The following is a 16404-nucleotide window of genomic DNA, read 5'->3' as shown; positions in this document are numbered from 1 at the left end:
TGCTGATCTGCTCAGGGTCATGCCTGACAGTATCATTAGTGCCCATGTGCATGAGCAGCATGGAGGAGTAGTCAGAGGGACGCATAAGCCTTGGCAACATTTCTCTAACATCTCAGATGCAGGATTCAGGCAGGCAGCACACCTCCCAAGACCTCATGTGAGCCTCCCAGCTTTGGGGAGGCATGGAGGCAGGCAGTGCCTCCTCCTCAGCTATTGGTGTCTGTTCCTCACTTCTTGTTTCCAGAACAGCTTATTGGTTCTTGACTGCAATGGATGGGGTGGAGGGATAGGTGGAGCCAGTCTCCTCCCCATAGAGCAGCCAGTTCTTCTTCCTCCTCTGGTGCTGCTGTAGTCATCTGTAGTCAGCTAGCATCCTCGGCCCCAGATGTTTCCACTTGCGTCCTGTGGATGGAATCCTCATGCTCCTGGATGCTATTCAGATGAACCACTTCCTTCTGCAGCTCTCACGTGGTAACTGGTTGACTCCGCCAACAGACAGCTCTTTTTTGGGGGAAAGTAACAAAGAACCAGAAGGTCATTAAAAAGAGCAGTTATTCTAAGCTGTTATCTACAGATGCACCTCAGGCAGAATTTGACACCATGACAAAATCAATTAAACTGAATTGGTATCCAAAACAAATGCTGGGCAGAGTAATCAGGAATGCATACAAGCTAAAAATGACTTAATGGGGAAAAGGAATTGATTGTCCCAGCAGGATGCATTCATCTTCTGGCTCAAACAAATGAAGAGTGTAAAAAAGAACTGGAAGCTCTTCTTCTGCTGAATAGGCCAACACTTGAGAGGTATCCTAATTCCCACCAGAGTTAGCCTACAAAATATACCCTGCAAAGATTGTGATGTATATAAAGTGATGAAACAAAGAAAGACCTGGATATTCAAATGAACTAGCCTAATACAGGCAACCCTAAACTTGGAGACTAATGGTAGCCAAAAGGTTTGTTCTTAAATACAAATGTTGGTAAATCTGTTCTTCTAGCAAAGGACAAATTAGAAAGGAGAGTGACAAGAGCACTGCACATATATGTGCCCAGAAAGCTGTTGGCAAAAATAATTTGAGATAGAATACATTGCACTGAATTGTTGCCTTTATATGTATTTGCTAAAGATGCTGGCAGGACCACTGAAAGGTGCATAGAATGGATTGTACTACTGCACTTGACTTTATGCTCAACTCTTGGTTGGTTAATAAGACATCTGGTTGAATGGAAAATTTTCTAGTTGTGCAGGTCTGTGGCCAGGCGGTATGTCAGCATTAAAATTATTGCATTCATCAAAGGGAAACAAGACACGAGAATAAACATCTTTTCCTCACTACTTTTTAATCTCCCCTGCCCCTCCCCCATCCAAAAAAAAATTTTTTTTTAGCGGTTTCTACGTTTTGTGGCTGTGTTTTGTAAACCCGCACTTTCAGTGCTCAGCAGGCAGTCTACAGCTGAAACTGACAAGTGTGAGACACTCTCAGATGCTGGCAGCCTTTTCCATCCTGTTTCTACAGAAATGGAAGTTGGGTGGACTTAAGATGAGGGGAAGATTTTTTTAAAAATATGTCTTGAAAGCTCCTAACTGAGTTTTGCCCATGCGACATCTGTTTCCATGGAAGCGGATCTGGGCACTAGCAGCTGAAACTGAATTTCAGCTGCTAGCGGCTGTTTCCATAGAAAAGAGTGGTAGATGGGTGGAAATCCAATTTCCGTATTATAATATGGCATTTTTAAATCCTACATACATGTTTTTTTTAATAAACTAAGCAAAATAATTCTAGATTTAAATAAAATTTAGATTGTGATGTTAAAAATAGGTTTAAAAAATTCATCATTAAGCCAAATGCTCTAGGATTCTGTTTTCAGTTACACTGCTGTAGAGCTGGACTAGCTCCAGTTAAGTCAATAGAGTTACTCTGGATTTACACCAATGGAACTGATAACAGAATTTGGTATTTTTATCCTTAATTCACACTATTTTGTTTTTTTCCATCCAATCAGATATACTCCAAGTAGTCCACACTTCTTAGTTAAGATGTTGTCCTCTTGATCCATAATTCCTGATTAGGAGAAAATCCATTTTGTACCCTTTTAACTCTTTCTCCTTTCTTTTGATGGATTCTCTTCTTTCAATCAAAAGCAAGGGTGAGTGGCTTCCTATTGGGCTAACACTGATAATTCATGAACATGCCAGCAGGAGGAGCTTGTGTATTAAGATATTTCTAGTAAAACAAGCACTGAGTTACACTAGATGTATATAACACTGTTTTCACATACAGCATAAACTACTGGACAGTCAATAACTGTCTGTTTTGCTGCATGATCCTACCAGTCGTCAGCAGTGGCCATCATTCTGGCAAACTGAATCCTAGTGTTAATGGTAGTCTTGTTTATTATGAAAAATGCCAGTCAAGGCAAAATTTGTTTATTTCTTCCCTTTTGTAAATCTGATGCTTATGTATAATGAAAATTAGATATATTTATTTTTATTACTTCCAGTTTAGCCTTGGAAGACAGGTGACTAGGGTGGAAGTGCTGATACCTGTTCCAAGAGACCAGCAGGCTATAACATAGCATTCCCATGAGCTGGATAGGGTGGATTGGCCTAAAAAGTCATTGTATCCGAAACTCACTTGTTATAGAAACAGGATAGCAAACCAAATGGATTTATACACATTTCAACCCAGACTAACAAATGGAAATGGTCATGGATTTCAGATAACAGCTGAACATATTACATATATGACAAGCTGGAATGTTAGAACTCTATTTGCTCCAGGCCAGACTGAGCTAGTAGCAGAGAAGTTAAGGACATTACAAGTTTCCTTTGCTCCCACACAAGAGACACATTGGCTGAGTACAGGAGAGTTGAGACGTAGAACTTACACTTTCTTGGTCATTCAAGTGGACACGCAAAGCATAGAGATGGGGTTGCTATAACAGTGGACAAGAAAACAGTTACTTCAGTGAACAGCTGGAAACAGATGTCTGAGTGGATTGTCATAGCAGAGCTTACTGCTGCTTATGATAAACTATGATAACAGTGATCTGTTGTTACGCACCAGCAGAAGAAGAGAGGGATGGATTTTATCAGCAGCTGGATAATACTGTAGATGAGATTCCTGATCATGGTATGATCCTGAATGGGATATATGAATGCAAAGTTTAGTAGTGGACATGCTAAGCAAATGAATAGTGTTGGACCACACAGCATCATGATGGTAAACAATAATTGGAAAAAGTTAAAAACTTGCTGTGAGATGCATGATCTAATTATTGGTGGTATTTGGTTTCTTCACAAAGACACAGACAAGGTTACATAGAACTCACCAGATGGTCAAACCAGAAACCAGACTGACCACATTATTATCGGTAAAAGGCATAGACTGTCACTGTTGGATATTAGTCTACAGAAATGCTGAGTGCGGCAGTGATCATCCATGGGAACAATTCAGTTAAAGTCCAGGAAAAAAAGCTGTGGCAGCTGAAACTAAATTTGATGTTGATAAGATAAAGGATAACTCTATGAGGGAGGCATAAAAGGTGATGCTTGGAAGGCCTTTCAAGATATTAATTTGTGATGATGAAGAAATCTCACTATAGTCTGGCTGGGAAATATTCAAGGAAACAACATAAAACACAGTGGAGGGAGTTACTGGAAGGCATAAGCAAACAAGGAAAAGCTGGACAAGCAACAAAACAAGAACATCACTGTAAACGTGTAAACAAGTCAAACCAGTCTGCTGGGAGAGCGGAAGGAGTAAAAGCATTATGCAAAGTGGTGAAGAAATTACAAAGATTGGACAAGCAATAATTTTGGAAAGAAGAGGCTCAGCAACTAGAATAGACCTCCAGAAATCAAGATATGAAAATAATATACAACAAGATTAAGTTATATGGAAACACAATCAGGCCAGCAATGCAAGCGGCAAAAAAGGCTACCAGTGAACTAACAACAGATGCCAAAGTGGTGCTGGAAGTACGGAAGGAGAATTCTGACAAAGTCTGAACCCTGTAGTTCATCCAGATGAAAGCATTCTAGTCATGCTAAGTGAATAGGGCAGCTTTCAAAGAGAATGGACATCTGTACTACCATCAGAAGAAGAAATAGAGCAAGTGAAGCAGTTAAAAAACAGACAACTGAACAGCTCAATTGCTTAAAAGCCAATGGGACAAGTGCATTTGAAGCATTAGAAAAAAAATATAGAAAAGGGTATGGGAACAAGAGGTGTCACCAGATGACTGGCTAAAGGCAATAGTTGGGCCAATCTTGAAGAAAGGAGATCCTGCAAATTCAGATAATTATAGAGGTATAAGCATATCGTCAGTACTGGGAAAAATCATGATGAAAGTAATTGTCAATGGATTAAGGCCAGTTTTAGAAAAATTAGTAAGCGAGGAACAGTGCGACTTCAGACCAAGTCCAAGTTGCATTTATTAATTATTCATGCTCTGACAGTTGATGGAACAAAATGTGAGAATGGGGGTTAAAGATGTTTGGTGTTTTCATCAACTTCACAAAGGCATTTGATTTGGTTTGTAGGAAAGCATTGTGGAAAATAGCAAAATCATATGGAGTTTCAGATAAGATGATTGCAATTATAAAAGCTATGTATAAAAATTATTACTGTGCTGTAAGAATTGGTAGAGAATTAAGCAACGTATTCAAGTCAGTTTGGTGTAAGACAAGGGGATATGGAATCACTATCGCTTTTCTTCATGTTCTTAACATTAAGAATGTGAGATGAGTTGGAGGATGTGACATTGGATGATCTACAGTTAAACTCCTTAGTTTGGGCAGATGACATCATACAACTGGCAGACACATTTGAGTTAATGATGATGCTCTTTGCTACCTTGGATAATTAGTGTATTAATATGGTAATAATAGTATAATCATAAGTAGTAATAAATTCTCTCCCTCAGCACCTATATTAATAAAAATAGAATAGAAGTAACATTAATATGCACAATTGAAATTGATTCAGAAAGCAGGATCTTCTAGGTACTGCATATAGCTTTTGTTAATTTGGATTCTCCAGGGCTGTGATGTCACAAAATGAAAAATCATAAAATCTGGAAATGTTGAAATGGATATTTAATTATCTATGGCTACCACAGAGTAAGATTATGAACCCAGCTAAATTTTAGTGTTTTGATTTTATTGACAAGCAAGCAAAACACTAAAGTGGTAATTTGTAAACCTTACTATTACACAAGAAGAACAAGTGAGTTGCTAAGAAGTTTTGAGATTGATGAGAATTTTATGCAATTATTTTCATGTTGCGGACTTTCTGGTCACAGCGAAAGAATAAGTACTGTAGTAGGACTTTTAGTGAACTTAGTTAAAATCAATATACTTAAGGCTGTCTTGAAAATTAGTCTACTTCAAGCTATTCTGCTAGGGAAATGCACAACAATGAAACTTCACACTGCTATTTGAAAAGCATTTTTATTTTCTGCTAACATTTTCAATTTAGCAACTGACTTTGGCAGGGTATTTTCTGGAACCCATTGTCCATTATGTTGGGGAATATTGGCAACTGTTTATTAGCCTTACAAAACTATGGTTACCACTGACAAAATGAAGTACTGTTGACTGACTTACCTTACTAAAATACTCTGCTCCCTGAGGGTGAATTTTGCACCCTTGAACAGAGCCTGTACAAGGCCTATGTTCCACTTAGGTCCATCCCATTTAAGCCCTCAAAATACATCTTAAATGGAATCTAAGTGTGCCTATAATAATAATACCCACCTCTTATACAGTGCTTTTCATCAGTAGCTCTCCAAGTGCTTTTATGAAGGAAATAAGCCTTAGGCAGGCTCTCTGCACAGTGGTAAATGTCATCCTGCAGGGAGAAGAGATCTACATGGAGTTAATGCATTGTTTGCTTCAAAAATACATCAGTTTTCAGCCAAAATAGTAAAGACTGCAGAAGAGCATCTCTCTTCTTAATTCATCAACTCAGATTGAATATTAGTATAAATAGCTGATTTTTACATGTCAAAATAACTTTGACTTTGCATGCTGCATAACCTTGTTATCATTTGGCTGGTTTGTGAAATGCTAATCAGTGATGTTGATTGAGACGTGTGTAAACTGTATAATTTTAAATCCTGTAGAGTCCTCTAAAAGTATGGCAAAAGTACAACATTATTCCTTTCTACTGTAGTTTTTGGAGGTGTCTTTAGCCTCTGAATGACACCTATGTAACCAGAAATTTCCGTTACTGCTTTTTGTTCTTAGAGTATTTGCTTTCCAAGTAAGTTGTTTTCAGAAGACTCATTCATGTAAGATCATAGTCTGTTGTGGGCCAGAATAGAATGAAGAATTCCCAGCGGCAGTGTGTTACTAATGTATTTCATCACGTAAGGATACATCCATCCATAATTAGAAGAACGTTAATTAGGGCATCATCCAAGCTTTTGTCTAGTTTGCCATTACATATATCATTTTCAAATGCTTTTAATGCCATCTCTGAACTTCAGCCCATTGAGTTATGTTTTTATCTTAGAAATTAGTCTTCCATAAAGTACTACTTGTTCTCATTTTTGCAAGAGCGCATTTGTAATTCAGACTCCAGTTAGCAGTATAAATAATGCAGGTCCATGTAGTTAAAGATATGTACTGTACTTTGCCATCATTGGCTGAATTCTCATAACATCTCCTTTTTCTACATTTAGAATAACTACAGGAGAATTTACATACAACATGAACTTATTCTGGTGTTTTTCTTTTTCTTTTTTCCTAGTGATATCCAACCTGTGGGAGAACCAGTAAGCAAAAGCAATCGCTCAAGAGTGGCTACCCGCTTTCCAAAGCTATCTCGACACCATCAAAGGGAGCCACGGAACCTGGAGCCTCAAAGTGGTGATCTCTGACCCTTTGTATAATTGTGAACATCAGCACCATGTACTTTAAACTGCCCTGTGATTCTGACCTATCCTATACTGTTGATTATGAAAGGCCCTGGGGAGAATACAGCTGCATTGAGTTAATTCCTGAAAGGAGACTCTCAATACTAAGGTTCATCATTCTGATTTAACAGGTCACTTTTGAAAGCAGCAAGCATTTTCCCAGTGGAATATGAGGGCTCTTCATGGGGCACTCAGCAAATTGTACACACTTCCTTTGTTTTGTAAAGCATTCTCTTTTCTTCTAAACTTACTCCACTACTATGAGTCCCTTGTTTGTGCCGTAGTGTCTCTTACACTCATCCCATCTATTTCTGTTCCTGAGATCTGTGTGCCTCATGTTCGGAGAATATTATTTTTTTCTTAGAAGTACAACTGTAATTATCACTAATCAATATTTGTCAGAAAGTTGTACTTAAAAAAAACTCTCCTAACCCATTGCCTTTTGGAAATGGAATGACTGTTGCTTTTTCATTATGATCCTCTGATGCACTCAAGAGTCTTTTATAAACGTTACAAAGTAAATGACGGAAGAAAAAACAGTAGAGAGGGCAGAAATAGCTTTTGTATGTTTCTAGTCAGATATTCCCAGAAGCTCTCACTTGTGAAGAGTAATTCTACCAAAATGGAGATTCTAATAATTTTCTATTGAAATTTTTGTTTTTGCTGCAAGGCAAGGTGCAGTACAAGTCAGCTCAAGGAGTTTAGCAAAAAAGGAAACACAAAGTTAACATGTTACAGAATAGAGTTTTCCAGCATTTGGCTTTGTTCTGTTATTGATTTCTTGCTGATGTTATTATAAAAACAGTCTCTCAGCATAAAGAAAGGGGCCATTTGGGCATTCTTACAACTACTTCGTAAGACACATGAAATGCTGTTGCTAAAAGATTGCCTAAGTTGAAAGTGCCTGTCACCTTTTTACTGGAAAGTGACTTGTAACAATGTTGTGAGAACAACTAAAGAAACCTGGGAGAATAATTGTTACAAGTGCTGGAAATCCTGAAATGGATCAACTGGAATCCAGTTCACAACATCTGTTAGCTATACTGCCACAGGCAGTAAACTATGCTTTAGCCATCTTTTTTTCCCCATGTATAGAGTCTTAACCAATATTCATTCATGTTTACTGAAGAATATATTCTGCTTTACCTGTGCACCAGAACAACTCTCTTCTCACAAGTTGTTTGGATAATCTGTGTTCCCATAGGTTGGTATATTGTCCGGCTATACTGAAAGAAGGACAGGAGACACTTGATATGGTTTTAATCAGACTGCAACTTTATTATTAGATGTCTGTGACCACCCAGCAGATAAAAGTGTATCATGCAGGTAACTCCATGTTCGTTCAGTTACTACCAGGAAGGCTTCTGCCAGCCCTCATCTTTTCCCATGCAGGTCCCCCAGCCACCTATTCCTGGGACCTAACCATCCACCACCATCCTTGTAGGAGGGTTAAGGTGGGCTGTAAGAAAGGGAGGTTGGCTCCCTGCCATACCATGTATAGGAGCCACCCTGTTCCATTACTTTAACCAACACCTCCATTTTAAGTCCTTTACCAAGTCATTTATCTAGTCACTGTACACCTTCACTGTGGAGTACCTGCACTGGACATCCGCCCCACACTTACATAATGAGTTGTGACATATAGCCTAACTCCCTTCACTGTTAACAATAACAAAACCATCCCTGAACCTGCTGTAGAAGGCAAAAAAAAATCCACCCCACCTAGGCCAATCTGCTGATGAGGGAAAAAGTCCTTCCCAGATACCCTAAAAGGAACGGCTAGCGTGATGCCCACAGCAGGTCCTGACCAAGCCTGGTATTTTGCCACCTGAAGGGGAGGGGAGGGGAGGGAAGGGAAGGGAAGGGAAAGGTAGGTGCTGACTCACCTGCTCTGTGGAAAAAGCTCCTTATGCCCGGACTTGCCCTTCTTCAACTCCTTCGCCCTTCCGGTCCCAGGGGATGAGTCAGTGTCACCACGCTCACCCTATCCCCTTTTGCAGCAGCTTCTGACCTCTCTCCCTCACCCTTAAAACACTGTTTCCTTTCCCTCAGCAAGCCAGACAACGGCCCCCCACTTAAAGGTGCAGTGTGGTTCATTTTTGTTATTGACTGTCAGTGTATTATATTAAAACCTGACAGTAGTTATAGAAACCCAAGGGGTTGGGTTTTTTTCAGAAAAAGAATCCACTTATTATTAATGCACTTTTTTTAATGTAGAGCTATTTTAAAAAGTCTAATGAACTGAGACCCATATTCTTCAAGCCTTTGTCCCATTTTGTGGCACTTATTCACGAGTAGCCCTATTGACTTCAGTTGGACGGCTCGCATGAATAAGGTTTGCTCAAAGTGAATAATGGTTACAGAACTGGCTTCTGAGTGTGAAGAACGAGTCCTGTAATCCTAACATTGACATACACTGTCATAGATTGCACTGAGTGATGGGAAAAGGCAACCAGCAGCAACCAGGTATTAACACGCGAGACCCCAAAAGAAAAATTGTGTCCCAGAAATGAAATATTGTTCTGTTACTTGCAATTTTATCTGCTACTGCAGTATCTTCTGCACATCTATAAGAGAGCTCCTTTACAAATGAATCCCAACAAGCAGCTTTTCAGAAAAGCTAGATGTCTTGGTTGCATCAGAAAATGAGTTAATATTGGTGTTTGAATCCAGTAGGGTGGGGTGTTTGTTTAAAAATAAAAAATAATAAAATCTGTAAAGCCTCTCCGAACCAATTAATTTGATGCATAACTTATATTTTGAAGTTTGTCTTTGTTGAAAAATTCATAGATTGAATGTGAGTTCCACTTTGAAAGACTAAGAATTCATATCTTTAAAAGGTCTAAAGGCTTTACAAGATTGACAGGAGTGTAATCTGTAATTCATGTGCCAAATTTTGCCTACTAATACTGAATTACAGATTGAACTGAAAGCCTACCTTGCATAAATTCCTTTGGGGAGAATTGGATTTAGATGTGTTTACCACATGAATCTGTTTTCATCTTCAGAAAATAGTTCACAATGTACAGCTCCCCCCCCACCCCCGTCTTTGAAAAGTTGCAAATGGTAAGGAAACTAATTTAGCAGATACACATGTGCTCAACATAGAATGACATGTACTATCCATATTTTTAAAACTGTCCTTATTGGCTCTTTAAATTATCTCTTCCTCTCTCCTGATTAATTGACCTTGCCTAATTTTTAGTATATGAATAAATATGCAAAAATCTGGACTTGTTTACAGTGAACAAGTTGTTCTCTGCTAATTTTAGCATAAAATTACTCCTAGGGGAATTTTGCGCCACTGCGCTTGCACAGAATTCACGTCCCTGCAGATTTTTTTGCTTCCCCGCAGAAAAATGACTTTCTGACAGGGAAGCAAAGGGAAGCTGCAAGAGCAGTCATGCACCACTCCCTAGCTGTGCAGGTACATCATTTCAGGCACCTGGAGCAGCCAATGGAGAGGTAAATCACCGCAGAGCTGGGAACACCCAGCCAGTGACTCCTACCCTGAGCTGGGTTCAGCTGTTAGTCCCAGCTGGGCTGGAGGCAGGAGAGGACGGGACTTCCTCTTCCCCTGCAAGGAGTGGCTGGGGCTGTGTCAGACCCACACCCAGAACCCCCACACACACACTCCCACAGCTGCAGGAAGCTCCGCATCCTCCCCCTGCTTCCTGCCCTCATCGCTTCTCAGCTGTGGGGGGAGATCTCTGTATGGGGACCTGTTCCCCCATCCACCCAACCACCATGCAGCTGGACCTCCCATACCCAGACACTCCTGCCAAACCTCCCTCTTACAACTAAGAATCCCCCCCAGCCCTCCATACCTGAACCCCACCCCACTGAACCTCAACCCCTGCAGCTGCATCCCCCCTGCACTCAGACCCGCTGCCTCCAGGCCCCAACCCCTGCACCCAGACCACCTCCCACTGAGCTCCCTGCACAAAACACCCCCACAAGCCCCACCCCCTGAGCCTCCACATCCAGACCACCACACCACTGACCCCCAACTAGCTGCACCCAGACCCCCACCCCACCAAGACCCCCCCAGCTGAGACCCCCACACCCAGACCCCTCTGCTGAGCCCCAATCACTTTCACTTGGAAGCCCCTACAGAGTCCCATTGCCCCTGCACCTGGAACCCCCTCAATGAGCCTCTGTGCATCCAGATTCCCCACACCTAGACCCCCCACTAAGCTGTCTCCTTCCAGATTGTCCCACACAGAATTCTCTCACCCCACAACTGGATCCCCCCACACTGAGCTCCTCCACACTTGGACAAATAAAACTTGCAAATTTTTAAAATATTGTGCACAGAATTTTTAATTTTTTGGAGCAGAATTTTTAATTTTTTGGCACAGAATGCCCTCACAAGTAAACAAAATGTATATATGATACTAAGATTAGGGACTGCAGAGAACCTTCACTTTGTGATATGAGCTTGTGTTATGTACTGCAGTTATTAATCCACTTAAATACTCTTCTGTTGTCTCTTTAAGAAAATAATTCAGTGGAATTTCCTCTCCAGAATTAACGCATTATAGAAGGTTATACAGTAGCTGAGCCTGCAATCTCAGTAGAAACATTCAATAACAGATTATACAATATGAACCAGATCCTGCTTGCTTTACTCACATGAGTACCATGAGACTACTCACATGAGTTAGGTGAATAGAATTTAGTGTTCTAAGGATTCTGGCCAAGATTTTCAGGAATGACTACTGATTTTGGATGCCCTAATTTTTGGCACCTGAGCCAAATGGGGCCTTGTTAGTTAGTCAGTCAGTTAGTGCTAAGAACTCATCCTCTGATGATCAGGCCCTTTAAAATGTTTTGGCACTGAAAATCTTGACCATCTAGTTTAAATTATCTAATAGGATTATATCATATATGCATAAAAATTCTGTAATCATAACAATGGTTCTAGTAAGTGTATAAGAATACTTTCAGTTTCTCCCATGTATCGTTTAATTAAATGCATGCCGTTCTGTTTATGAAACACTGCTTTCGCAAATCTAACCCAGATTGGTAGTGACTGAAAGCTGTGACTTTCTGATAGCTGAGCAGTAGCCTATGCAAATGAGTTGGTGGGTTCAATCCAGTTCTTGGTAGATAAGCATGTACATCACTGAACACCAGTCATTTGTGGTGATCTGAGCAGTTAGGTTAACAATCAAATAGTCCTGTCTTTTATAGAGTTGCCTTTTAAGTTTAGGATTGTAGCACAGTATCAGGACAATATAGAGAAACTTGCAGTGTTACCTCCTATTCACTACCTGTGCTGTATATTAGGGCACTATGAAATCCACATTAGCGAGAACATGGATGGAATCGCAGAATAAAAACAAAAACATGAATCCAGCACTAAAAAAATCCAGCACTATACAAAAAAATAAAGTTGTCTCCTCACTGTGGACCTGGGTCCAGAGGAGCTTTGTGTCCCCACCACGACCCCAGCGCTGGAGAAGATTTAATTAATTTTTTTTTTAATGGAAAAAAAAGAAATTAGAAAATAATAAATCTGAAAATACACAATAATAAAATGGATTTCATAGGGCCCTATGTATATATACAGTTTAAATCTCAAGGGTCTTAATCTGGAATCTTTTGTGAATGCTTAGAAAAAATTGTAGAAAAGATTTTTAATACTGTTTTTCTATTACATTCAAAATAAATAACTTCCTAAGAAACATAAAGTAGACAGCAGACAGTTTCAGTTTTATTACAGCTGGGATTGTCTGTCAGTATTAATTTGTTAAATATTGACTACAGTTATTCAGAATCTTGTCTATTTAGAGATTCTGGCATTCTATACACAGATTTTAATGCACTGACTTAAATCCTGTTTTAAATCAAATTTTCCATTTAAATCAAAACAAAAAAAAATCCCAAGATTAATTGGAGGCAGGATAATGACACAATAGCAAAGGCTTAACTTGACCTGTCTATTAAATCACACATTGGTAGAAGGATTCATAATTTCTAAGCCAGTCCTGTTTAAAAAACATTGTCACATGGTTAGTTGTAAACAAATTGTATAATTTTATAAAATGTACTGCAAGTTGTAAACCATTGTGATGGGATTAATATGATAAATATTTGCAGATACTGCATAATGGCAGTAAATTTGACTTTGGTTCATAAATAAGACCCAGATGTTAAGGTGCATTTTGTTGTTGTGAAATGAATGTTTTATTGTACAGAATAATGTCTTTTCAAGCTATCAAATCACTGAACCTACTTGAAACCTATATATAGAGTTGACTGGTTCAGAACAGCTAGCTAGTAATAAATTGGACCTGGAATGAGCATTGAGTGATCTACTGATGCTGTCTGTAAGTTCATATTAATGACCTAACATGGTGATATTTTCTTATCAGTACATCAGAAGTGAAGAGCTGTGTTTTGTTGTTTTAGAAATGGGTCTCAATCTAGAAAACCCAGAATTTTGCAGGCTGGTCCAGACTCTAGTTGATGTATAAATCTCGCCTGCCCAAATATAGCAACTGAATCAATCCAGCTTCAATAGGGAAAATATTAAACTCTTAAAACTTGGGAAACTGACTAATTCCCGGTTTTGTAACAGATGATTGAAAGTTTCCTCTGTTGCTGTTGGGGGCAAACTGTAAAATAAAGGCTTCAGGCTTTCAGAAGTTCATAGTTAATCCGAATTGCCTCTCCTCTTGTGGCTCGCTTTCTCAACGTGACTTCCGCTCAGGTTGGGCGCCAGTAGGGGGAAATGGATTGCACTGAAGGTCGTGCAGGAGTTGGGGAGGAACTAGCATGGAAGCTGGCAGAAGGGAGTTGAGACCAGTGTCAGTGAAAGACATGTTGCAACATGAGGCTCTCGCCTGAATGTGTTGGAGGGAGGAGCTATCTTCCAGCACTTGAGGAGAGTAAGGAGATGGAAAAGGCGTTACATCAGGTAAGAGGTAGGCAGGGAAGTAAACTGGACAAGCTGAACAGGAGTATATACCAATAATCTAAGGTTTAAGTTGCTAGAAAAGACAGATTCTGTTCCTAACTTGTGTCATACTTACAGGAGTATGTTTCGTGGGACTCCCTCTCCCCTCGCCAACCTCCTTTTTTCCTAGTCTCAGATTTGCTCCTCTACACTTAGCTATTGTGCATAGGGCTGCCAAGACTGTGGGAAAGTGAATTATCCCATAGGACAGTATCCAGATCAATTAATATTTATTAGCCAAGTGTACCTATAAATAAATAAATGAAAACCCTCAAATGTGTTACATTCCTGAGGGGAGTGGAGAGATTTTATAAAATTAGCTATTTGCAAACTATGGCCACATAAGTTTTTGAAACTGATTTGAAGCATTTTACCCTACCCTGATAGTAGAGTGTATAAGCAAGCAAAATAAATTCTATTTCCTTTATAAAGGTACCTATTGGCCAATGAGATTACTCTATTCGAGGATTTCACTTTCTGTTTGCATTGTGGTAGCCATTCTCTTTATGTTGCTTCAAAATGCCACTGGGACCTCTCTGATTCTACACAGTTTTTGTGTTTGAGGTTTCAGGAAAAAAAACACTTTATTGTCCTTCATCCCATTATTCCAAATACTATGTGTGGGTGTTCTTAGAGTTACCCAAATTCCATGGGAATCCTGTGGAACAGATATTTTGGAAGCAGGTGAGGTCATGGCCAAAATTCTGCTCTGAGATCAGGTGCTATCTTCTGAGATAGGAGGGTCACCAAATGGCACAAAGGCATATAGGATATGTTGTCACAACACAGTTAACTTGACTCCAGTTTTCTGTTCTACCAATGGGAGCTTCAGGCATATGGGAAAACTAGATTATCAGAGCCCAGATGACAGCAGAATTGAGTCCTTAAGATCAATAGGAGCAGCACCCTCTTGCTGGTGCTTGAATGAGCCACTCCTGCAGATGCATTTAAGCTCCATCATCTTGGATCATGAGACTAATGAACTTAGTTGTCTCCTTACCATTTCCTCATTATTTTTTTGGCCTATCTCACATACCACAAGATGAAATATTAATTTGCTGTGCATTCAGCCATTTTGAATGCATGGTTTTGTAGCATTAGATATGTGCAATGTCTTAAAAATCATTTTAATATATTAAACTAGTGCTATTATAAATAATGTTTAAAACTATCAATTGATGTGCATTATGTTTTATTACACTTTCAAGAAAAGATTAAATGTTTGCTTTGTACCCTTTGTTCTGCTCTGCTGCTGGGCAATGGTGTGGCCCAGTAAATGTTGTTACACCCCCCCAAAAGTTCACTTTATGGTCCTCTTACATATAAATTGCATTATTTATTAAATCTCATCTGGAAATCTATCAATGCAGATTTCTTATTAATAAGAACTCTTGTTTTTTCTGTTTATATTGACATGAATTTACACACAAGTAATTCACTGTAATATTTAAGAAGGAATCGATCAAATACATTCATATGGGAATATGTTTACCAATATCTCAGTAGCAGTGCCAATGTCGCTGAGAAAAGTTAAACTGGTAGTTGATTTTTTCACATGGATAATTTGAAATGTTAAGAGTATATACATATAATGAATTTAAAGGAAAATAAAAGCTTTTGAAAAGAAATCATAATTCTGAAGGTCTGCACTTTCTAAGAAGCCCTGGCTATTGAGCAAAATAGACTAAAATACCCTTTTGTCTGGGACCAAACCTGCTGGCAACAGGGTTTTCTTTTTGTTTTTGTTACACAACTTAGAAAATAGGCAAGATTATTTTAATTTTAAGGTAGCGTCTATGTATATATAGTATTCAGATAAGCATCTATAAACTCTTTATATTATTTGTAAGCCATGTTATGTTAATGTTTACATGATAGAATTTTTAAACAAATGTATATATAATTTTCTAAATACTTTGTTGTATTAAATATTTCTTTTGAAATATCCTGTGGTAATTTTGTTATAATTTGATTTAAATATGCCACTATACTAACAAGAAAATAAAAAATTGACATTTTGTATGGTAAAAGATAGAATGTTTGCAGCCTATTTGTGGTACTCGGCTGTTTAAAAACAGCGATCTGTGATTTATTTTCACCTTTTAAATGTGCAAAGTTAATACAAATATACTTTGGGCTAAATTTCCAAAACAATGTACTAGGCATCTGGTTTTAATTAGATTAATATTCTCATTCATTGTGTCTGATGAAGATTATTTGATGTGTGAAATCTAAGAGACATGGATATCAGATGTACAGGCAACCAAACAAATAAGAAAACAAAACAGTAAACATCTTTCAATTATATTCTCATCTTGTCTTCCATGTTGCTGTTAGAAAAACACATTTGCCATTGAAAATATGTTCCAAGCAAAAACCAATACAATTAAATGGGGTCTTGGAATCCCAGAAGTATTAGGGAGAAAAGAGTTTAATGAAAACTTTATTATTAATGGGAATATTTCAAACATTAAAAGCAAACCTTTTGTTTTATATAAGACAAACTGACCTATTTG

General features: G+C 38.7%; 1 protein-coding gene across 2 annotated transcripts in view; it reads left to right on the top strand.

The window, feature by feature from the left end:
• The window catches only part of SNX29 (sorting nexin 29), a 490357-nt gene extending 474162 nt beyond the window's left edge, over positions 1-16195 (top strand). For both annotated transcript variants that reach the window (XM_054042042.1, XM_054042043.1), the window contains exon 18: positions 6759-16195. In XM_054042042.1, the coding sequence (XP_053898017.1) occupies positions 6759-6888 (130 nt within the window). In that variant the 3' untranslated portion in view covers positions 6889-16195. The remainder of the gene's footprint in view (positions 1-6758) is intronic.
• The last annotated feature ends 209 nt before the right edge of the window (positions 16196-16404 follow it).

The sequence above is a fragment of the Malaclemys terrapin genome, chromosome 10 (assembly GCF_027887155.1).
Source record: "Malaclemys terrapin pileata isolate rMalTer1 chromosome 10, rMalTer1.hap1, whole genome shotgun sequence".
NCBI classification, from domain to species: domain Eukaryota; kingdom Metazoa; phylum Chordata; order Testudines; family Emydidae; genus Malaclemys; species Malaclemys terrapin.
The sequence above is the reverse complement of the archived record's forward strand: the minus strand, read 5'-3'. Positions and strand labels throughout refer to the sequence as shown.